At 35.4% G+C, this 26007-nt stretch overlaps 1 protein-coding gene across 10 annotated transcripts in view; it reads right to left on the reverse strand.

Annotated features, from left to right (window-relative positions):
• Positions 1 to 26007, reverse strand: part of LOC107065093 (nucleolysin TIAR) — a 418517-nt gene that overhangs the window by 143687 nt on the left and 248823 nt on the right. The window contains exon 1 of one of the 10 annotated variants that reach the window (XM_089174055.1): positions 19177 to 19243. The exons of 8 other annotated variants lie outside the window; for them this stretch is intronic. In XM_089174055.1, the coding sequence (XP_089030181.1) occupies positions 19177 to 19228 (52 nt within the window). In that variant the 5' untranslated portion in view covers positions 19229 to 19243. Of the gene's footprint in view, positions 1 to 11040; positions 11555 to 19176; positions 19244 to 26007 lie in introns of those variants that run through there. One more of the 10 variants, XM_089174039.1, reaches the window with a different exon arrangement.

A 26007-nucleotide genomic window follows, 5' to 3' on the forward strand; every position in this document is an offset into this window, starting at 1 on the left:
AGGGCTCTTAACGATCGCTAAGTAAATAGCTTAGGATTTTACTAATTAATATCCTTGTGTTCTGTTTTTTCTTTCTCTTTTTCACAAAATACAAATAATTTCTTTGAAATCTTGAAAATTTATATACGCAATGTTTGAAGTAAAAAAGAGTAGTGGAATATCGAATAGAGAGAATGTTGAAACTAAATTGGAACTGTCCAAAGTTAAATGTTTCTCCAGTAACTTGTTGCAAATAGTATGCAGCTGTGTGACGTTGTTGCATAAGCACCGATGCAGTTTTTCACGTTTCTTCGTAATTTTAGCGTAAGCTCTTTAATTTTCACGAAGGCTTAACAAGTTTCCGTCCTGGTTATGTGTAGTCAGAGATTTTTCGTTTTACCCTTTTCTCTTTTAGGAACGACGTAAACCCTTTTTCACTCCCTTTCCTTTCTCTACCCTTTGAGCGTACTAAAGCTCGACGTCCGTTCTTGTCGTTGGGAGCCACGCTGCGTTGATTCACGTTTCACATCTTCCACCATTTCCCTTCGTTACTTTACAGCGTGGTTTATAAATCACTATTACTTTATAAATAGGGGACGCTGATTGTAATAAAGTCTGACGACTAGTATAATGCTACTGCAGCATCCACGTACTGTGGTAGGGTAAAGATAATAAAGGTTCATCGAGGCAATTTATAGTGCTCACATTTTGGCTAACGTATTGTAATTCCTCTTATTTCAGTGGTCTCCTTCAAAATTTTTAAGATTAGATAAAAATAACTCTCTCTCTCTCTCTATAAAGTTCATCGATCTTTTTTTAACTATTTTTCCTTTTTTTTCTCTATTCACAAAAGGGTAACGTCGACAAGATCGAAATGCGTTTTATTCAACGAAAAATCGTTATCGTGTCGGTAGAGTCATCGAATGTACATAGTACATAGATTAGATACGTACGTAGGTACGTATGTATGTGACCGTACGATATGTGATTTATATGTGGCTACGGATCGCCAGATAACCGAATTTCCATATTATCTATAGATGAAAAAAAAAGAAGAAAAAAAAAAGAAAAAAAAGAAGAGGACGCACAAATGAATCAAGATCGACGAGCTTTTAATCTTGTTCCTCTATTCCAGAAATTACAATCAAGAAAAGAAACCAACTGTAGCTATCATATTGTACATTTTTGTTTGTTTGTAATAAAAATAAACGACGGAAAGAAATATAATAGAATAATTTATAGTTAATTCGTGAACAAATTGGATAAAATGGTTTAAGATAAAGCGCGATTTGCTATGTATTTGCATGAAAATCATATCAAATTTAATGTCTATTGGGAACATTGTGTAATCCAGAACTTATGTCACAACGAATCTAGGATCAGACCGATTCGCATCGGCACAAAGAGACTTGGTAGAAAGGGGCAAACGGGTTTGACGCTAATTGCATAGTTCCGATGGATGAGAGAGAGAGAAAGAGAGAGAGAGAGAGAGAGAGAAGGGTCCATCACCTACCATCACCTATCTCTCTTCTTCTCCTTCTTCTTTCGTCTTCTCCATGGTACTTCATCGACAAAGACAGTTTAATCTGTTCCGCGCTATCAGCCAAGCTGCTCGCACGACGAATAACAATGGTGGTGGGCAACAATGGTAAAGAAAAGGGATGAGACGAAACGAAACGAGACGAGACGAGACGAGAGAAAATGGAAGAGAAAACACTACCATAGTCAAGAAAAAGAACAAAAAAAATAGTAAAGAGGGGGAGGATTAGGTCAGTCACGTCATCCAAGTGAAAAAATAGACGCAAGAAGATAAGAATAAAATATATTTAAAAAAGAAAAATTGTAGAATCTTTGACTCGTGCTTTCAACTTTTGAAATCATTGGTGCTAGCGTATGCAACGTGGTTGAATTAAGAAGAAGGAGTGCTGTCTCTTTTTAAGAGTTAGAAGAGGAAGTGAAGAGAATAGTAGGGTGCCTGGGGTTCTGGACGGGCCGACAGCTTCGTACGGAACTACGGGAGAGAATTAAATGGCAAAATATCACTCAGAGCGGCGCACCGAACGCGGTATCTGCAAGCTCCGGTATTTGAGAGAGAACGATGGCTTCTACGTGACTGAAATATTCTCTCGTAGCGAGTCGTTGGTAAGGATAGGAGAAAGGACGTCTTAGAGAGGCGAGAAAACGAGATAGAGTAGAGAGAAAGAGAAAGAGAAACAGAGAGAGAGAGAGAGAGAGAGAGAGAGAGAAAGACTGTCTTTCTTTGACTCTCTATGTTTGTGTATGTGTATAAGGATTCTTGCAGAGATGCAGACTAAAAATATGTCCTTGTAGGAGAATAATCCTTTCGAGGATGCACGTCTCGTGAACCTACTACCAGTTTCCTTGTTGCTCTTAGTTCTGATAAGAACGAGAGAATTAACTTTGAAATTTGTTTCGTAGGTAGGAAAAGGGAATGGTGGATCTTTTGCGCTTGCGAACGCGAGATTTTCTCTTCCTTTGAAAAAAACGGATGATCCGTCGTAAAACGTCGGCCGCTTCAACGCTAACGACGACGAGGATGACGATGAAGAAGAAGAAGGTAGAAAAACGTAAAAGAAGTAGACGAAGAAGAAGAAGAAGAAGAAGTAAAAGGATACGAGACATAAGGGGAAAGGTTCGCTCCGGATTGAAAATATTTATCGAAAACTTTGATCGTGAGCGCGAGGATCTTCGTCATCGGTAGGTCAAGCGAAAAATTGAGCGCGCATTCGCCTAAGGCGGCAGCAGCAGCAGCAGAAGCAGCAGAAACACCAGCACCAGCACCAGCACTAACAGTAGCAGTAGCAACGATGGTGAGGATGCTGTTGGTGGATGCTAGGTGGCCGTCGGTGAAGATTAAAAGGTTCCGCGTGAGTGGCGCAAAGAATATGCTTTCCCTAGGAAAAGAAGGTTTTCAGAGCGTGCGCCCGGACGTGCTTGCCTCTCTTTGAGCCGACGTATTAATTACAGCTATATTTCTATTTTCTTGTTTACGGATAATTTGCGAATAACTCGAGTGTTAATTAGTGGCCTGCGGTAAGCGAACGAGCGAACGAGTGAGTGAGTGAGTGAGTGAGTGAGTGACGTGCTGTTCTATTTCTCTCACTCTCTCTATCTATCTATCTTTCTCTCTCTTTGAGCCCTACATTCCTCTTATCCAACCCTATATGGTCTTTCTCACTGAACCTTTAACCCTTTTGCTCGTCTTACAAGGCTACAACTTATACTCGATTTATTTTTCTTTAAACTAATTGAAAAATATAAGAAAAGTATTTCAATAAACCGTGCTTTTCGAAGAAAAGTCTTCATATTAACTCGATCGTTAGTGAATTTGACGTAAGATGAAAGTTATAAAAATTAAAAGGTATTACATAGGTTCTAACAAGTCACTGATTACACTTTGTTCCTCGAGAATGTTGTAAAAGGAACGTTTTACAGTACCTGCGTTTAGAACGAATGAGAACCAAGAAGGGCGTGCTATTGTTAAGGCTTGTGGATCGTTCGTAAACGTGGAGAAGTCCGATAGTAAACTTGTTATCTATGTCGCAGCCGTTATCACAACGCGCAAGCCTGTATATATCAGCCGTCACACTTTTCCCATGTAACGCTTTACAACGCTTCGTTTAACGATAGAACTTGTCGCAAAATACTCATGGGTTTTTTTCTTTTTTATTTTATTTTTTTCCTATTGTTCTTTCATTCGCTTGTACGTTTTTTCAATATTTTCTTTTTCTGTCATTTTTGTTGTTTCTTTTCTTTTAATCTCTCTTTCTCTATCATTTCCTTCGTTCTTCCTTGTTTTATCAATTTCCGTTTCGCGGTATCCAAGAGAAATCTCATTTCACCCGGTTTGCGTCGTAAGCGAGCTGCATTTTCACATTTAACGAGCGCCTACGAAGAATAACGTAACGTGCTTAAATTAACAATTACGAGCTAAACGGCTGGTAATTAAGCGACGGCTTCTAGGATAGCAGCAAGAACGGCTTAAGCCAAGGAAACGAATCTGTGAAATAGGGTTGTGTGTGCTCGGCCACGGGGATGCGTAAAATATGGGAGAGTAATAAAGAAAGGAAATAAATGGAGAAACGGAAGAACACAAGAGAGATAGGGCTTGGTGGAAAGGGAGAAAGAAGAAAGGGAAAACGAGAAAGATGGAATGAGGGAGAGAAGAGGAGGAAGAGTGAGAGAGAGAGAAGATAGACGAGGATGAAGAGCACGAATGCTTTTGACGGGAGGTTAAGAGGTACCTACAAAGTGTGCAAGGGTGTATAAATCATATCCAGAGATCTAGGAGAATTTGCAAGTTAATTCACCTATGCCTTTCGAGATCAGTCTACATTTTTAATACCCTTCGACCTGTGAAATCTCTCTGTGAATCGTTCAATTCTTATCACCGATCTTATCAAATCCTCATTTAAAATCCTATTTGTACTAAACCGAGAACAACGAATGAAGCTTTTCTTAAACAGCATAGATCGATGAAATAAATAATAATTAAAGTAAATCTTTTTCTCATAAAGTGTACTTAATCCGATTAATATACACGTATACTTATACGTATCTACATCGGTAAGTATATAGCATAAGAAAGAAAAAGTATTCCGTGTGATAGCACGCAAGGATCAACGGAATACTAATACGATACTTCAGTTCATGGTATTAGCGTTCGATTTGCAACTCGATCGATAAAAAAACATAACTTTCTTTCTCGACTATTCGACGTTATACTGGTGTTCTCCTTTTAGTAAATGCCAACAGATTGGAACGAGATCGGTATCGTAGATTTTTCATCGTTGATACGTGGTGGTACATTTTTACATACCTTTGTTTCTTTTCCTTTTTTCTCTTTAATTCCAATTATTTGACGATTTTCAAACAAATATGATTCAAAAGCTTAATTCCATGAAAAATTATCAAACGCATATTTAAGTAAAATTTTACTGTTGAAAAATAAAAGAAGATGGGTAAAAGAAAAATAGAAAAAGAGAGAGAAAGAGATTGTTCTTGTTATCGGTTGCAAGTATACTGTGCAAGCCTTTCGTTTGTAACCACTAGCGCCTTTTCAGCAAACGAAAGGAAAAAACGCATAGGCGGCTTCTACTCTCTCTCTCTCTACTAGTTACTACCTTTGCTGACGTTGCTAGCATTGCTGTTTGTATCGGATCCTACAATAAACGATCATCAAACGGAATCTCCCTTCAGTTATGGTCAATACCTTGTACCTGTTGGTTGAATACTTTTCAGTCCTCTGCTCTCACCGCTTTTATCACTTTTCACGGAGATCATTTTTGCAGATCAATAAGAGAAGCATCTCTCTCTCTCTCTCTCTTTCTCTTTTTATCTTTCTAGAACATGTAACTGTGTTCGTACCGACAACGTTTCAGGCTTCTATTTAGTTGAGGATGCTACATTTATAAAACGAACAAGCATGTATATACGTGCTCGGGTTCTTAGTTGGAAAGTTCTTGTTGCGAACTTTCTTCGAAATTTCAATGCATAAATGGATAGATAGATAAATAGATAGATAGATAGATAGATAGATAAATAGAGAGATAGAGAGAGAGAGAGAGATTGTAGAAAGGGATGAAACATGTTGGTCACGAATAAAAGTAGAGTTTCTTAAAACGATAATAGTTGGTATTTCACGATTACACGATGGAATATAAAAATATGCCTTACTACTCGACGACAACGTCTTGCAAATGTATCGTTGAGATGGTGCTTTTTTGAAAACAAGTTATGCAAAGTCATTTTGAGACTGGTCTATGCCGTCTTACGCCTCGGGGAGCAATAGCGTAGTCTGACCTCGCAAATATCTCTGACGATATCTTATATATATATATATATATATATATATATATATATACTTTTCGTGCCGAGGAAATTGGACTGTTATTTCGAACGTCGAAGAAAACGCAGCCTCGCTAAAGTTCTTTCTGCTTTTCTTTTCTATTATTTTTTCCTACTTCTATCGATTTGTTCCTCTTTCGGAAAAAGAAAAAAAACAAAGAGATTTGACTTCTCTTACAAATTTTCGTCAAGATTCAACTCGCGTAGAATTCCATTAAAACATTCGTACTCCAACTGCATCCTGGCAAGGCTTAATGCACGACTCGAACAAGCATAGTCATGAATTTATCTTTTTTTCTTTTAGAGTGAAAATTTGATTTGACAGGTACAACTGATTGAGCCATGACCCAATCTAATCAAAATTTTAACAAATACCGAAGATAAAGTTAACGTTTAAATAATTTTGAAATATATTTACATTACAATTTTTTTTCTATTACTATTAATTATTTTTTTTTTTTTTTTATAATAATCATCATTATTTAAATAATTTTTGTTTTCTAATCGTGGGGTTAACCAAAACCATCTAAAGTGCCATTGGTGTAGGAGACAGATGGATGTGGTTGGTGAAGTGAAAAGATTGAAAACTACTGCATTAAAGGATCAATAGAAACATAACTAATTATAAGTATAATAGATAAGTTTGTGTTTAAAAAGAAAGAGTTTCTTTTTATTGTTGTTGTTTCTTCTTGAACGAAATGAATGTAACGATAAAAGGAATTTCTTCTCGCGTAAAGAAATCCGGTGTGAGGGGGAGGGGGGGGGGGTCTTTAGAAATATAACGTTAACAAGGTATTGTTTGTGATATCAAAGCGTGCATTTCTTTACGATCGCATCGTATTGGCTTCGACGGTCGAGCTTCTGTTTTAATTAAGATAAAGGCAATAATTCAATCGACGAAGCATCGATCGACACGGCTTGTGTTATAAGCAAGGATAGACTCGCCTTTATGCTCGTTCGCTATCAGGAACGATCTACATGAAAGCCGATAAAACGAGTTCGTTTGTATTTAACGCATCCGAGCGAGATCGTTTAGTAATTTCGTAAAAGTAGGCCTCTCCTTTCTACTTCTACCCACTCACCTACTACTTACATTAGCTTTCTCTCTCTCTCTCTCTCTCTCTCTCTTTCTCTCTTTCTCTCTAGTATGCGATAATCATAGCGGTCCTATCGTTTGAGAAAAGTAGAAAATTAAGCAAGCTTTCGAGTAGCTCGTATCGATCTATAAATGGCCGCGTTTACGGGCGTACTGAATAAGAATAAGAAGTACGGAGAGAGAAAGAGTATAATAAAAAAAAAAAATAAAAAAAATAATAGAAGAAGTCTTCAACAAAATCGAGAAGCTGGCTAAATTATTACATGTATTATAATATAATTCTATGTAAGCTACTTTCAACGATTTAACAAACCGTCATTCCCTTCACTCCGATGAACTTTGTAAATTAATATATTATAAATGTAACGGGAAATTAATAAAAAAGAGAAAAAAGTGATTATATTATTGTTACGTAATATGCGATCGGTTAAATGACAGGTAAAGGTTCATATCGGAGAAGGTGTTCAAAACCGATGTGAAAATTCCTATCCAGGAAGTAAGTAGGCCACGCGTGGCGTATTGGAAAACTTTCCAGACATTTCGTTGACTTCGAATTTATATCGTCGTGTTTTCTCACCTCGAACGAGAGAGAGAGAGAGAGAGAGAAAGAAAGAGAAGATAAGTATTACGATGATGGACCGTCACGATTTTTCTCCCTTTAAAACTTGTCCCGCTTAACGCGTCGAACTGTGTTGTCGTAGTCTTATGGGTAAAAAAAGGGCACAAAGTAAATTTCGAATATTTCTTTTAAAACGAAAATAAAATCATGAGCGAAAAAGTCATCGTTTTCTAGGCCTAATACTTTAATGTACTCTATTATATAAAATTCTTGAATTTTTTAAATTAAATACATTTATTTTAACGTTCCTGGCAAACGATGACTTTCACTAAAGAACATTTAATTAACAGTAAATAACAAAGGATAATCAATTGAAAAAAATTGAGTTGAAAAATTTTTCCCGTTATTATATCAACGTGTACAATTATAAAATACATTCTTTTCGTATTTGTATAATTTACTTCTTCTAAAAGAAAGTTTTTTCAAATTAAATTTATTATATATCTAATTAAAGCATACAAATCTTTTTATTTCTGAATTTTTCATCGTCAGAAAAACACTATATTAATAGTTTTCAAATAAAAATCTATTAACCGTAACAATGTACAATTATAAATGATACTAATTGTACATGTTACCAACATATAACGAATGATTAACCTATGTGAGAGCTTTTTTAACAGATCAAAAAATAAAGGAATGAAAGGAAGGAAATAAAAATGTGAATAACATTTCGGTTGCTCGTGGAACAATCTAATTAGCCCATAAACCGTCAAAGTAAACTCAAGAGTAGTAGTAGTAGTAGTAAATTGTTGTAAAACGTTAAAGTGAGAGAAAGAGAAAGGTAAAAATGAAAGAAAGAGATATAAAAACAGCATGAGCTTTTGCAAAATTAGCGAGGCGCGAGTTTACCGCGAAATTCGTCTCTTCGCACTATAAGCCCTCATCACCGTTGGCGAAAACCAACCCCCACAGGGCTGGCTTTTAAGTGAATATATAAAGTAAAAAGATTGATGACGCACATTTCGCGATATACGCGTATATTAATTCTTATATCCTTTTCTTCTCTTCCCTTCACCTACCCCCCCCCCCCCCACCTCTCCCCGCAACCCAAGCCCTTTCTCTTTTCTTCCTTTTCTCTTTCTTCAACTTTACCGCGAAAATGGCGATGCAAAATCGTTCATGACTCGCTAATGTTTTGTAGCTGTTCTTATTCCCTGCACAAACGTTGATAGATCGTTTTGTTGACCAACAACGAGACGAGACCAAGCTCGTACGTTCTTTCCTTAAAGAAAATGAAGAAAAGGGATAGGAATGAAGATGAAGATGAAGAAAGAAAAAAGGGTCGATGAACGAAGACAGAGAAAGATGTCGGGAAAGGGGGTTTGGTAAAAAAAAAAAAGGAATGAAAGGAAGAAAGAAAGAGATAAAAAGAGAACGATAAGTTAAGAAGAGAAAGAGAAAGAGAAAGATGGAGTAAAGAGAAAGAAGGAAAACAAATAAAATAAGAAGAGGAGGATGATGAGAGGGTGTTAAGAGAGAGGGTGGAAGAAACGAGGCGAGGTTGCTTAGGTAGTGGGGTATCTGCCTATTATTCACGGAGATAGGTAGAAGGATGGAGAGAGAGAGAGGAAGATAGAAAGATCTAGCTCGATCTAGGAGAGCCCGGGGTGAGGCTAGACTTAGAAAGGTGAGTTAGGGGTTCGTGGCGAATTCTTATAAATCAAAACAGACACGCTATCCCGTCTCATAGGGTGCTTCTACACTTTCCTGCGGCTAGCACCTTCTGTGCCTTTTTCTTATTGCCTCGTCTCGTTTGCCCAAAGAGAACAAAAAAAAAATGAAAAAAAAAAAATTAGGGAGACTTCATAGGAACCACGAGTCCATCTCGTGTGAGATTCGTGCTAAGAGATGACAAAAATCTAAGTAAAGTAGATATAAAAGTAACATCGTGGAATAAAGAAGAACGTATGTTACTTTCAATAACAATATGTCAAAAGAAGTAAGAAAAAATGAAGGATGATTATCCTTTTTGCAAATCTTTCGTGATCGAGCCTCGTATATCCATTTTTTTTTCCTTTTCTTTTTCTGCGAAATATTGTAATAATGCATTAAATCGTGCATACGTGTGATATATCTTTCATAATTATTTACGATTCGTACATATTACCAACTCATTTAGTCGAAAAATATTTCTTCACTCTTAACTCTTGAAAAAAAAAAAAAAAATAAGAAAAGAAAATGGAAAAAAAGGAGCCTCGGCAATGCGATACTAATGGCCTGAAATCTCACCTATTTTTTCCCTGCATTTCTCTCAATGTTAATCGGGCTATGGCACGCGATCAGAAAAATTCTCCCATCAAGACTTAGACTAACCCTCCCATTATGGAACGTATGGGCACCAATTTGCCTCTTTCTTTACCGAGAACCGGTTATTTTGACGTTACTCGTTCATTGCGTCAATGGAACAGGAATATATCCTTGTCGTATTTAAAGTTGCACACGCGTAAAACCCTACGGTTATCGTATATTGCCTTAACTACGACAGAAATAAATTGTTATTCAGGTGCATACGCGCTGATAAATAAGTACCTATTTATGTATATATATATACATATATTCTTTTTTTGCAAGATTTAAGTAAGAAGAAAAACATTCTCACAACAAGGGGGAAAAAAACGACGTGTCTCGGGTAATCGTTAAAAAAATTATCGTATGGAACAAGAACTCGATAGAGAGATAGATTATCTTTCCATGAAAATAAGTTGCAATAAATTTGATAGACACTCGTTATAAAATGGATAAAGCGTAGCAGACAGTTTTAAAAGTAGCCAGCTTCGCTTCGTACAGTTCTTTTTTTTTATTTTCTTCTTGTTCTTTTACCGTGTTCTCTCGAAGATAATCTTGTTGCACACGCGTATAGACGAGAAAACACGCGCGCGCGTCTCTCTTTTCCTGTCATGATGGGCGTCGAGAGAGGCGCTTTCCTCGGCACGATATTTACGAGCTAAGTAAACTAAGTTCAGTTGAAACTTTTAGCCTACTCTGCCACCGTCAGACCAGCCCAACCCAACCCCCTCATCTCTATCTCTTTTCGCTTTTATATTTACGCCTTTCATTTGCACTCTTCTTTCAACGTTAATATAATATTTATACGTGGAAGAAGCACCGGTTACTTTGCCTTACGCGCGTGGCACAACTTTTCTTCTGTTTTTTTTGTTCCCCTACACCATCTGATTTAACCTGTTTTACAGTTTACTAAGTAACTAGATTTTTACTTTGATTAACGTGCGTATTGTATTAAAACGTAAAATTGTATAAATAAATATCACAAAAAAGTCTTTGATTGTGTAATTGATACAACATTTGTATCCTTATCATTTATAATGTATACACTCAGTAATAGTTTTTAGAAGATAGAAAATAAAAAATATAGATATGGCAACAGACGAAAAGAAAATAAATAATTAAAAAATATATAAAGAAATAAAAAGAAAATAATATTAGGAATAAGAAGAGAGTTTAGAGAAAAACTTACGGGGGTTCTGGACGTGTACGGGAGACGGAAGGTTCGCTTGCGTGCCATCGAGCGGAGAAGGTATCTTGGCGTGCAAGGTTGCAAGGCACGAGTTCGCCACGTCATAGATGAGATAGGCGCCATAATATCGGCCCGCACTGCCCATTTTCAATTTATTCTTACTCGGCACCAACGCCATTTTCGACCACCGTCTACACACATGCGACTACTTTTCTCGCAATCGGCGTGCGAGCGACTTGTCAATAGTAGAATGACGAAAACCTTTCTTTAGTTCAATTTCCGTTGATACGAAATAAGACACAGTTACGTTTAAATATGCTATGAACTTGATATTATTATTATACTTTTTGTCTTTTCCTTGTCTTCGCGCACATAACGTCAATCACACATGCGTATTATAAAACACTAATTACTATAGTATTTTGGTGTTTTATTTTATATTAAATTAAAGTTTCCATGTGTTATTGATGTCTCTAAAATATCTTACAACACTCGTTTGTTATTCTCAATATTTTCTCCTCTGATTCTCATTGAATTTTCCTAATCTAATTTAAATTGAATCGTTGATACATTACTGATATTTGGCACACACACTTAAACCAAATTAAACACATTTACACACACACACACACTCCATGATATTCATTTGAATTAATGACAAAAGAATTTCCTACATAACAAACAAACGCACTTACACATATGCACTCTATGATACTTAAACCAAGAATGAAGCTAAACGCACAAATAGATACACACAACTATGCTGATAATCTCTCTCTCTCTCTCTCTCTCTCTCTCTCTCTCTAACATCTAGTACACTATTTATACAATCATAGATTTCAAAACGACATTAATAATGAATCGATGCATTGATATGTTCATTAAGTCGATAGTAAATATAAAAGAAAGAAAAATTAGGAATATGAAATAAAAAAATTAGCTTTTTACAATATGATTTTCTATCTAAATACTTTGAGAAGATCAAATGCTAGAAAAATCGTTTATCGCTATTGGTCACAGTAAGTAAGTGTTGTTCCGTTACGTCATGGAACGATTTCATCCAATTCGTTTGACTCGAATAAAATGTTTCTTTGTGGATATTAGCTACCATTCGATGGAGTTGAGTTCGTTTAATCTCATCTTTTGCTTTGTCCTTTTCTCGAGAAAAAGAAGATGTTACTATCGTTGATAGACGATACCCACTGTTACTAGATGGATAGATAAAGAGAGGGAGAGAGAGAAAAGAAGGAAGGAGGAGAGGATATTCTTGATTCTTTGAGAAGACCGAAGAGAAACTTTTCGACGACTTTCCGCGAATCCTCTCTCTCTCTCTCTCTCTCTCTCTATTTCTATCTCTCTCTTTCAACGAATATTTTTCACGGTAGATCAAACTCCTCGTACTATCGCTCGTATACCGTTGTAGCTGTCTGCTACTTGAATAAATTCGTGTACCGAACGACCTTTTTGAACTTTTCGAAGGTCCTTGTAAAAAGAAACAAGAGGAGGAACCCCCTCTCAAAAAAAAAAAATGGGGAAAAAAATGAAACACAACACAACACAACACAAAACTCCGAACTATTTTTCTTCGATATTTAAAATTTGTGAAGACCACAAAATAAGAGTGAAATATCCCGTTGTTCTTGAACGAGTTCTTAAGAAAAATACATAGAAATGAAATGAAACTAAACTAAATGAAAATTGTAGAAAAATCGGTCGACAAATTATCAAAAAAAAAAAAAAAAAAAATGCACTTTTGTAGGTTTTTTTTTTTTTTTTTCACGACGAACCTTGATTTCAGTAGCACGTTACTCGAATAAAAACTTATTGTTAAAAGAACGATGATAGTCTTCGTAGTCGTCGTCGTCGTCGTCGTACTAGTGGTGGTCACTTGTTCTATATTTACTTATACGCAAGCACGCACGCACGCACGCACTCACTCACGCATGTATGTTGTTGTGGGTTGGGCAAGTCGAACGGAAACGGTGCGGTTCTGTGGAGCGGAAGCTTCGAACGGAAACGTCACGAGTCAACGAGCGTCTCTCTGATTACGCTCCTCGCAATCTCGAGCAAAGATAACAACAACAAAAAATATCCTATAACGTGTGTTCAACAATACTACTTCGATTATTTTTGTCTCTCTGTATATATAGCTTTATATAGATATATAAATAAATTATATTATATATATTTATATTTAAATTATTTTTTATAATATATATATATATATGTACGTATTTATATAGGGGACTAGTATATATAATGTATATATGTTCCTTCTTCAAATTTCTTCGCTTAGTCTTCATCTGGCTTCCTTGTGCAATCGTCGTCGAAATGTGATATCTCGAGTAACTGCTCAAGGACGATTTGTTGAAGAACGGCTTTGTTTTGTTTTCACGCATGGTTACCGCGGGACTCTTGGGAGGCGGTTCTCGATAAATAATCTTTTCTTTTCTTTTCTTTAGTTCCAGAGGAAGGGGAAGAAATAGTGATAGAGAGAAAAAGAGAGAGAGAGAGAGAGAGAGACAGAGTGTTTACAAAATAATGTTATTTAGAATTTCGGAAAATATTAAGATTTATTTATACCTATGTTTGTGTATTATATTTTGAGTGACATCATATTATGACATAATTATTTTTTAAACATTACTTATAGTTATCTGAATTACACGTGTACAGGAAAATTATATTTATATATTTGCTATATACGATGTTAATGATTTACAGTAAATGTTAATTAAATATTCATTGGCATATTAAACATTTCAATGAAATTAAATAATTCTACTCATCAATACTATCGTTAAATTTTCTCTCTCTTTTTCTGAATTATTGGTAGTCGTGTGTTTATGTATCGATCGTAATACGATAGAGTGAAAAATAATTTTAATAAAGATATTACTTTAACCAAAGAGAATAAAAATATGAAATCGTGAGAAGCCCTTGTATTGTTTACACGAACGCTTTCGTTGATTTTAACGTCAACGCTACGAACATTTTCTCTAACTCCACCTGTCTGTGGCCGGCGTTATTTTTCGAACAAAACAGAAAAATATTAATTTTACATGAGCGACGGTATATATATATATACAAGTATTTTTTTTTTTTTTTTTTTTTTCGTTGAACACAACCGTTGCTCTGAAACGAAATGAAAAGAAAAAAATAAAAAAGGTAAAAAAGAAAACTCGCGTGGGAGAATATGGTTGAATAATAAATGTATGCGCAGCTACCAAAAATATCCTTCTACCGTATCTGCACCAATGTAATTTTTAAAAAATTTTTATCCAATTTTTCTCTGCTTTCTTTTTCGATAATAATTGCTACGATATTACATTCTGCAAAAAAAAAAGCACACGGACGTTACAAAAAAATGTTAAGTTGTACGATTTATTTCGATTGATTTTGATTTAACAACCCACTTTCGAAATATCGATTGAATATCATTTATTTTAGAAATATTTCAACAAAGAAAAAATCATTTTTAATCTATAGATATATTTGTAATATATATCTTGATAATTATTTTCATCGATGTAAATTCACTAGTATCGATAGCAAAGTAAACGCGTTTCGAATATCACTTATGTTGTTTCATATATAATCTAAAATTTAAGTGCTGCATCTGCCGCAACAAATGGAAATGAAATCCTATTGAAATGCAATACTATCGTTGAATAGCCGATATTAATGAATCTAAACGCAGCGAGGAATATTTTTACATTTCCACTCGCATTTCCGGATAAATGAACGATGAAATTCAGTACTCGCGGATACAAAATTACAATGAGAATCGCGTTATCGAGTATTGTTGGTTGAGCGATCGATTTTCTCTATTTTATCACGGAAAGAAAAAATAAGTAAATAAAAAGAAACATAAAGATCGTTACTTCAGATTAAACAAATTCACTTTGATGATGATCACACATAAAACAATATATACGATCGAAGAACGACGCGAAGATACTTATTATTTTTCTCAGACGAAATAAAAAAAAAAAAAACAATTGCAATTAAAAAAAAAAAAAAGAAAGAACCGTAAGCGCGTGTAAGTACAATGTATCACGCAAGCATGCAGGTGATCGACTAACCGAAAGACTACTACTATTCGCTGTTGAGCAAATGTAGCAGTATAGTGTCATATGCGCTTATACGTACATAAGAAAAGGATAGGAGGAAGAAAAAAGAAAAAAGGACAGATATATACAACGGCATATCGTATCGTATCGCTGTACAATTCGTATACGAAGAAGAGGCTACTACTATAGTATAGCAGTGTCCAGTAGAGGCTCGGTTACAACTCGAACAAGTCGACGACGACGATGACGACGACAACGACAACGACAACGACACGACGACAATGACAATGGCTTGGTTACTCGCTTGCTATTCGTTTACTCGCTTCGGATGGAAAAGGACGAGCGAAACAGGAAAGCGGTCGTATCAAATGCTTAACACTGGCAAGTTGACACAATGCTTTCCTAACACGAACCCATGTGAATATATATATGTAATTAGTTATGTACATGTAGTTATATGCATATCTCTTTATATATGTGTAAGTCGTATCTGTATAGAAAGATATAAGCACACAGATGGCCAAAGTGCGGGCGTATAAGAGATATATTGTTTATTTCGTAGCAAAACGGTCGAACATGTTAGAACGTTCATTTCACGAACGTGTTGCGAGTGAACGAGGTGAGACAGTGGGTGGTAGTGGTTCGATTCGCTCACTAACTCTTGATTCGTCCTTGTCCAAGTCCTTCCGTTTATCATTATCCGTGATATTCTCTATTTGTGTTAGTTGAATTTATATTTCCGTAATTATGAATATTCATTATATACGTATATGTATATGTAAGAATTAGAATAAAACTGACGTTGTAGGAAAATATTATCAAAATTAATTTATATTATACTATAATTTATATTTAAAAACAAAGAGAAAAAGAAGAACTGTGTTATATAATGATTGTCTGTTCGAACGTTGTAGCGTATTTATTGGCCTCCTGATGATAATTTTCAGGGTCTCTCTTTTGAAAACTGTGTATATGATTTCATCAAGCTCAAGTTCAATGTTTAACGTTTTACTTTAACAAGAATAATAGTTAACATTAATTATAAAATCCTTTCGATGTGCAAATGACGTATATGTCTCTTGAACATTTGTATTAAAAAAAGTTGATAAATGATAAAGATTTAATTTAACGTTAAATTTAAAAAGAATTTCCTTTTTTTTAACAATTATTTTCTCCTCAGGTATTTCCGAAAACTGAGTGGGATCCTCGTTAAATCATTATTACCTTGTACGAGAATCTCAAGGACTTTCGTTAATTCCACAAACGTCTTTCTTTTTATTCCAATCATACACCGTACTCTAATCTCGACCATTTCGCGAGTAACGTTACCACGGCGCGACGATAGAACAGTCTCTGATATCCGATAAAGGATCGATATATCTGAACTTCGAGAACCATTTCCGTTAGAGTGGCTTTAATTGCCGTACGAACGTTCGAGGGACTATAAAACCTAATTAATGCGGTAGATACATTTATATCGGATAGAAAGGTGTGCAAGGTTTAATGTTGGAACAAACGAAGTTTAGTCAAACGGTTTCAGGTCGAAAGTCCAACGACAAAGAAGACAGAGAAAAATGAAAGACAAAGAGGAAAAAAACGAGAGAGAAGAATAGAAAAAAAAGTTTGTTCGGTCTGACTTCGGAAGCCGAATCGCGAGAACTTCCAAAATTTTTTTTATCCCATAATTACATTCAATTAATTAATTATGATATTATAATAATTCTCACGAATTTTAAAGAATTCCTTTTGTGTTGGAACGACAAGGATTCGTGTTGTCAAAATTTCAAGTTTTTTCTTCTTCTGTGTCTTTTTTAATTTATTATAATTTTCTTTTTTTTTCTTCTTCTTCTTCATATTCTTCTTTTAAAATTTGGTTATTTTGTTTGTTGGTTTGCTTGAATTTTATATAAAAGTATTATTCAGTATTATTGGATGTTCTATCTTCTTCCTTATGCGCCATGTGACGTTCTCTTTTCGGTCATGTGTACGTTTACTATTCCTACAAGCTCTATCGCGTTGTCTCGCGTGTATTTCCTCGAGAAACTTCATCCCCAGACTTTCGCGCGTACACGTATCCACTATTCACCACCTACGCGAACGCACTCAACAGGTTATTGCGCCCGTACGACTTACTACCTCGGCCTCGATCCACCACGATTTTTCTTCTTGTTATATATATATGTATATATTGTGCTATATCTTGTATATCGTATAACCGTCCTCATACTCACGGCGATAATTAGTCATGAACATTAATTACTGACTAATAGAGGAAGAAAGAGAGAGAAAGAGAGGGTAGTTTTACGAGCTCTCGATCAAAGTCTCATTCTTTTCCAATTTCAAAAGTAAATGTGGTTTTATTAAACCTTAATTACTTTGTTATAACGTTCAAATTATTTATAGAACAATTTATAATATCGATAAAAGAAAAATAGTTATTTTTATTAATAATTATACGATTTCGAATAAATTGAAATAATTATAATATTATAAAAGCAAATACTGTTGAGAAAATTGTTTCATTGTCGTCTTTGTTTCTTTCTTTTTTCATGATTCTAAGCAAAAACAAAATTTTACAAACAATCTACGAAAATGTAATTTTATCTATCATTCAAATACATATTTTTAAAAAAATTTTCACGTAGCAAAGAAAATCAGCGTTACAAATAAACTTTTCAATTTTCTTTCGAAAAGATAAAAAATTCTTCCCAATCGTACATTTTTCAATAATCATTCATTTTCTTTATTTCCTTTTTTATTTTCTTTGTCTATTAAGGGAAGGAAGAAATCTGTAAAGTTAGTTATTCCTAACTGCATCCCTTTTTCTATTGGATACTTTAAATAAATCATTTTATTGAGGATCAGGTTTTTCTAATCTACGTCTCATCCGGGTGAAGATAGGAAAAGGGGGAAAGGTTTTGCGTTAGGGATTTGAGAAATTTTTGATCAATGACGATGATGACGATGAGCTTGCGGAGAAAAGAGTTCACGGATCACGAGAATCGAGTCAGCGAAGGCGGTAAAAAGCATCGGTTACCGATCTCGAGGAGCCACGAAAATGGAATTGGAACAGGAGAGAGAAAGAAAAAGAAAGAAAGAAAGAAAGAGAGAGAGAGAGAAAGGAAGGGTAAGAGAGAGAAAAGAGAGAAGGAGAGTTCGTATTAGGGGTAATGGGCATTATCTCCATCGATCCTGGCTCGCTATCCTACCACTCGACTCCACCTCGGCTTCCATAGTTGCACTTCACCTCCCAACAGGAGCCACCTTTGCTTTCGTGTAGATAGTAGAAACGAGTGGTTGGGTACTCGTTCGTAGCAGCCGTGGCAAAAACGCATGGGAATTCTCTACCCCGTTGTTCATGGGATATGTCGAAAGCATAGGAGATATCGAAGCGCATAGGATGTGGAATACAAGTTTGAGCTAGCCCAATGGAAAAAGGATTCAAGTTTGGTCACGTAGATCTTATAGACTGTCAGTTTAAAAATGTTTCCTTGTGTATAAGAATTGAAGATGTTGAAAAGAAGAATTCCATCGGTTTGAGATGGCATATTATGTGATGACGAAAAGAAACGGGTAAGTAAGTTTTTTTTTTATTTCTTTTTTTTTTGTTTTTTCGGTTGATCTCGTAAAATCAACCTCAAGTTGGATATTCTTTTGATAAGCTCTACGAAGATGATTCTCTGGTCGAGACTTCATAAATTATTTGCTTCTCCATTCTGTAATAATAAGGATCTTATTTTCTCGTAACTCTTTGGAAGGAAAGCTAGTTGCTCGTTGAGAAAACTTTCCTCGTATTTGAGACGTTAATACGGATAAGACTGTCTTTATCTTGCCGTACCATCGACAAAAAATATCAATCTCGAATACTCAATTTATGTGTGAGTACTAATAATAATAATAATAATAATAATAATAATAATAATAATGTATCGATATATATTATCGACAAATAATATTTGTTCATTTTATCTAAGATTCAAGATATTCTAGATTAAAATGAAAAATTTCGTAGAAATGTACAACACAAAAGTAAGAAAGTCAATTGCATCGTTTCTTTTCTTACCGTAAAACGTGATCCGACGTGAGTACATTAGAAACTCCTTGCCGAAGTCCATTTTCGAAATCCATTTTCGAAATCCATTTTCTCCAAGGGTTTTCAAATTTATTCTTCAACATTCGAGATTTCTCACTATCTCGAACAGTTTCTCCATCATCGTGGTAATTACTGCCGATGAACGTTGAAGCCGCTTTCGAGAATCATCGATTTCAAATTCTCTCGAGACACGCTTGCTAGCAAGTTGTGTATGTGTGTGGGTACGTGTAAGAGAGAGAGAGAGAGAGAGAGAGAGAGAGAGAGAGAGAGAGAGAGAGAGAGGTATAGAGGGAGGAGGCTAAGCAAATCGCACGTTTCGATTACGTTTCCGGACTTTACTGTCGGATTCGTCGGATAATCGTAATTCCGATTTCGCTTCCACAGCTGATATCCCACAGTCTCCTCGATATCTAATCAGTATAAATTAGGACGTGGAGGAAAGTGTCAGCTTGTCTCTCTCTCTCTCTTTCTTACTCTCTCTCTTTGCTAGAAGAAGCAAGACAAGGATAGAAGAGAAGTTGGAGGATCAGACGAATCGAGGAAGCGAGTTAGCGACTTTTTTTTACGAGAATTTTACCTCTCTCTCTCTCTCTTACTCATCGCCAGTAGCAGCAGCAGCATCATTTCCTTTAGAACCACCCTCTTATCACATTCACCACTAAGAGTTGCTGTGTGTGGTTATCACGATGCGTATAAGTAGAAAGATGCTACCTGAAGGTTACTAATTGTCGTAAAGACGATTCGTGATACGTATTATCTAGAAAATCCGATTGTCTTCGCTGACTGAACTTCTCTCATTTCCTCATCGGCTTTACCCTTATAAGCTTACGTTCGCTGATCCACAAATTCGAGTCTGTAATTTTAGATTGCAAACGAGAAAGAAAAAAGTAAAAGAGATAGAGTGAGAGAGAAAGAAAGAAAATCAAAGTGTCGTAAACTTTTCGATCTTTCAATTATCTATAATGAGTGGAAGCGATCAAGGGTAGTAAAGAAACGTTGGTGTTAAAAGAATCTGAGGTTATGCTCGAGTTACGAAATTCAATAGAAAAGGAGAGGAAAAGCGGGGGATAAGTAAAAGAAAAGAGAGCTATTACAGCTGCTACTTTCGATCGAGATGTTATCGGATAGCTTCCTAGAGTGAAAACTCTGGAACGAGATGAGTATCGCAAGGAAAAAATGTGTCGCGTTTACCGAAAGAACACGTACAAATAGTTTAGCATACACGTATTATCTATGTTTTTATACATAGTATATGTAATAATATATCCTATTGTGTATAAATTTTGTCATCTACTGTAGAAATCATTGCATGTAGAGAATTGAAAGAGAAAATAATGGTAATAGTAAAATATTTGAAACCCCATAGCCTTCTTTTTTACAGCTCATATTAATTAAATGTATTTATGATGAGGTTGTATTTCATATGTGTTCGTTATTTGTAATTTTTTCAGCTGGATTGCTCTGATTTGAATTAAATGAATTGATACGTTTGTATTATCAATGGTAAAAGCTGCTCAACCAGACCATCATTCTACACCACCAATGGTACAAGCCGGAACAGTCATGCATATACACTACTGATGGTATGAACATATTGAAATATGTTTATTGATAATATAAATAATCATATACATTTTTTGTGTCTACACAATGAGATGAAAAATGAAAACTATTATGTTTCTTAGTTCTTGACTAGTTTCAATTGAAGAAAACAAACGCAATGATCTGTAATTAAACTTTCCCTTAATAAGTTGATTATTACATTTCAACTTTTCAAATAGTGAGAACTTTCTAGGCTAATTTTGTTCTCTCTTCTACGGTTGTATTATAAACTTCATACTTGGCTGAAATATGCTGAATATACAATGAGTCACAGGAGTATTCTTGCCTACTTTTACTATAATTTTTAAATAATTGATATTTGCTTGTAATGCAAAGCTTTTAAATTCTTATACAAGAAAATCCTTATTTTAAAAATAATTACATTTTCAAATTGATATTAATTTTATTACAGAAGAATATTTTATATTTAGAAAAATATAATTTGACTTAAATGATCAAAAATTGGTCTCACAATTTGATATTTTTGTAAGTAATACTTGGGTTGATTATTCTTTGCATCTTATAATAGTTTTGAAACGATTAAAGTATATTTTGTCAGACCAATTCTCTTATCTCTCAGTTATATACAATTTTACTTCTATTATATAATACAATTCTATTATATAATAGATATTAATAAATATCTAATATACAAATTCTATTATATAATACAATTTTCTTTAGTAATAAAATTGATATCACAATTTAAAAGTTGAATAATTCTAAAATACGTTTCTATGCATAAGAATTTTTGAAATATCGGCGCGTTACAAAAAAACTATCGATTATTTGAAATTGATCGTGAGGTTGCGAATATTCCTGTAACTCACTATATATACAGGTTTTTACTAAAATAAACATCCAATATTTATACAGCATATAGAACATCAGCATATAGAACATCAGCATATCTATGTCAGAGAGTACGAGGAGAGAAACTAAATGAGTTCCTGATGATCCTTTATACGGTCCAACGGTGTAGACGATTTTTCGGCCAGGGTACTGTTTTTACAGGTCGTGTGATCGCTTATCAATCCTTTCATAATAATATTTATAGAGATGATTGATAGAAAAATAACGAGATATATCGAAGGACAAGTAAAATTACACGGCAAAATGTTCTCGCAAATTTCGAACATTTTTCTTACTTTTATTTCTGACTAACTTTACAAATTTTAATTATTCGACGGTGTTATTAGAGCGTTGAAAAAAGAGTAAAAGAAGGAGAATAAGAATAAGAAGATGAGGAGAAAGAAAGAAATGATCGAACAGAGTTGAATAAAACCGTAGAAACACGTATAATTTAGGATCGGCCCGAAGGAGACCGTAAAAACACTTTTCAGACAAACGCGATCTACAGACGAGCATTGCCTTTTTCTCTCTCTTTTTCTTTTTCTCTTTATCTTTATCTTTCTCTTTATCTATGTCTCTCTTTCTTTCTCTTTTTTCGTTCTCTAGTTCGAATTACTCGAATATTTTCTCGAGCTTTTATAACATTTTAATTATTCGCAGCCGTCTCCAACCTTATACGTCCTTCATTCTTATTAATCGAGTCTTTCTCGCAAGGGTGGAAAAGAAGCTTAAAACGGCAGTTAAGTAGCGCCGAGCGTGAATGCCGGAAAGTATCTTATGGTCAAGTGCGTTTCTTTCCTCGCTTTTTCTTCTTTTACAATCGAATTTTCTTTATCTCGTTTCGATTGTCTTTCTATTACATTGAAAGGAAAGTACGAAAGATATATATATATATATATAGAGAGAGAGAGAGAAAGAAAGAAAGAAATAAAGAGATAAAAAGAGATTTGTCATTGACAATGTAAGAGGGAAAGGAAGGAAGGAAGGAAGGAAGGAAGGAAGGAAGGAAGGAAGGAAGGAAGGAAGGAAGGAAGGAAGGAAGGAAGGAAAGAAAAACAAATCAAAGTCGGAATTGTCGTAAGACGAGAAAACGTGTCCCGTTGTTCATCCCTTCCTTCCGTTTCGGACTACTTTTTCTGTCACGCTCCCTTACATCCACTTCTTTCATTTATTATCCTTTGTCCTTTGATAATAAAGCATTCGAACGTATAGGGGTATATCTGAGAAAGGTAGAAAATCCTTCAATATTTTCAATTATTATACGTAAGAATTATTGTACGTCTACTTATATTATGATAAAACTGTTTACGTAAATACATGAAATGTAACTGTTGGTTATTTAGTGAGAAAACTAGGCAAATCATTTGACGTAGGGATTTGATAAGTGAACGAAAGGTGACTGATTGTGTATTTCACACAGAGAGAGAGAGAGAAAGAGAGAGAGAGTAGTCATTTTTTTTACATGGTGTAAAGGCACCCCCTGTAGTTCTCCGGAAACCAGAAGATAGCTGGATAGGTAATGCAATGCGCCAACAGAATATCTCACTCTTTTCTAACAGCCCTTTTTTGGTTCTTTCTACAGCAGCCTCTTTACTTTTTCTTCGGCAGACAGGCAAGCAGGCAGGCAGGCAGGCATCCCGCGATAAATAGATCTCCATCGAGATTATCTCGAACAGCCGGTTACGTTATTATCGCGTTTGAGATGCGAGAGCCAATGATGTTATCGAGTTCTTCTTCTTTGCCTATCGAATTTCTTCTCCATGAGAAATTTTAGATGTTTCTCTCTTTTCTCTTACATTTTGTTTTTCTTTTTCTTTTTTCTTTTTTTTTTTTCTTTTTATTTTCCATTACATCTTCTTCCTTTTCTTTTTTTCGTTCATATCTATTCGATTTTTTTTCTGCACCCTCTGTGATCGTGTGTTAGACTCGAAATGGTTTCGCTACTAGGGTGGAAGAACAGTGAGACAAAAGCGTAGAAAAAAAGAAAAATTTTCTTGGATAAAATTGTGCAAGCGTGGGGAAAAAAAAAAAAAGAAAGAAAGAAAAAAAAGAAAGAAAGAAAAAAAGAAAGAGAAAAGAAGTAAAGAGCGCAAATTCTCACGGAGGATGAGATCAAACCGAGAGATATAGCGCGAAGAAAAGGGGTGAGAAACGTTGTTGGATTTTCTCGCTCGTGACGTGGCATTAAGATAGCGGTTTTTCTTCTACGGAAAAGTAGTAAATACGCAAATAAACTTTCCTCGTTAACCTATCAGGATTTCGATAGTCTCGATCCTTAGCACTTTTGGTTTCGGTAATAAACATTAACTTTCTTTCTCAGCTATGGTTTTTCGAGAGGATACGTAAACGACGACGATCGATATCAAATTCTTCAAAGTAAAAAATGGAGACGACTACTCGAGATACTTATTTTTTTCTTTTTTTTTTTTTTTTTTTACGTTTAGGAAAATATATTTATATACCGGATTTCTTTCGAGTGCTACGAAGCGTGACAATAATGAATCCAAAAGGTCGTCACGTGCGGTTCGCCTAATGGCCGCAAATTTCGTGAACGCGCCTAAAAAGAACTTTGAAAGCGGAACGCTATTCCCGACCCTTTTCAGACAACCCCCTTCCCCCTCCTCTTATCCTTCCATTCCTCCCCTATCCTCTTTCTCCTTCTCTTCAATCTCTTCCTCCTTTCGAGTGACACGCGGCAGCCTAATTAAAGTAAAATTCTCGCTAACGCTCGGAGAAGGATCACGGTCGTTAGCTGTCCGTAACTGTGTTTTCATTTAGTTTAGTAATACTTTAGAAAGTAGAAGTAACTGAATGGCGTTAGGTAAAAATCGATTGACCTATATTTAGTTCGAGTGCGGGTGAAATAAAATATCTTACTAATTACGCGGCTCAGGACGCCCGTTAATTACACGGTTACGGTGTTTTAATAAAAAGAGGAAGAAAGACACTCTGTGAATGTATGTGACTGTGTGAATGAGTGTGTATGTGTGTATGAGAGAAGGAGAGAGAAAGATAAGAAAATGATGATGATCGAGTCGTTCTACCTAACTTCTACTCTTTACCGACTTTGAACTAACTGAAACTTAAATTGTATAGAGTTAAGATTCGATTCTAAAGCTTTTCATCGAATTTCGTAGAATGCCGAAGGCGAATACATGGTAGGTAGGTAGGTAGGTAGGTAGGTAGGTAGAGATATCGATGATGAGAATTCGGTCGAAGGCATAAATCAAGACCACAGCATCGTTATTATTAGCGCGTATCGCTTGATCACTCGCCGGCAGTCGATTTCGACGTGCACGTCGAACGAAACGATTTACGATAGGTCGTGCATCTTGAGAGAGAAAGAGAGAGAGAGAGAGAGAGTGTGAGAGAGTGTGAGAGAGGGTGCGAGAGAGACTAGGTAGCTCGAGCTGAGAGAACACGACTTCCGCATCCGGCTTTACAGTTGCAGCTTTATAGGTTCCAAAGGAAGGGTAGAGAAAGAGAGAAAGAAAGAGAGTGAGAGAGAGACACCCCTGGATATCTCCTGGACATCTCGACCTAGCGGCCGGCCAAACGGCGAACACACGAACGAGCACTATACCGTTCTGACGCCCGCTGCTCAGCAAAGTACCCAACCATTAACCGAAAAGAACGTAAGAAGTAACTTACCAGTCATAGCTTCTACTCTAATATCCTACCAGAGTAAGAGAAAAAGAAAAGAAATAAGAAAAAAGAGAGAAAAAGAGAGAAAGAAATAGGGAGATGCACGTACTGGCAAGGTACTTCCTCCTACGTGTTTGTCCTCACATGGGAACTAAATATAGAACTGACCGAGAAGCTGATAGGTGATGTATTTCTTCTTTTTCTAGCGCGAGAAAAGAGAAATATACGCGTTTTCACCTTGAAGACAGTTCGACCTACCGTATACTATTGATTTTTTAAATAAGACTTTGGAGAGGCATGTTCATACCTATCTATGTATATAACTACGTGTGTGTTCAATGTTCTTGAATAATGTATCTTATAATTCAGTTAGGAGAGATTTAAAATGAATACAATTTAAATCTTATTAAGTTTTTTAATTAACGATTTAATCTATGAAAGATCTTATATCTCTTTTTCTTTTTTAAAATACATTGCAGTAGTTTACTGGATTAGAAAATATCTATTCTAGTAACTTGGAAGGATCCTTATCTCACGGATACCATTTATCTATCTATATCTATCTATCTATCTTTTTTTTTTCTTTCATCGAACCGATCTTCTCGCCCCGAAATTTCTTTCGTACGCGAAGAAATGCCGAGGTCGGTCGTGCCGATCGAATAGAAGATTTTTTTTCTTTCCGACAGTAGCTACTAGGAAGGA

The sequence above is a fragment of the Polistes dominula genome, unplaced genomic scaffold, assembly GCF_049000335.1.
Source record: "Polistes dominula isolate Pdom_NZ unplaced genomic scaffold, Pdom_raw_medaka contig_28, whole genome shotgun sequence".
In the NCBI taxonomy this organism is placed as follows: domain Eukaryota; kingdom Metazoa; phylum Arthropoda; class Insecta; order Hymenoptera; family Vespidae; genus Polistes; species Polistes dominula.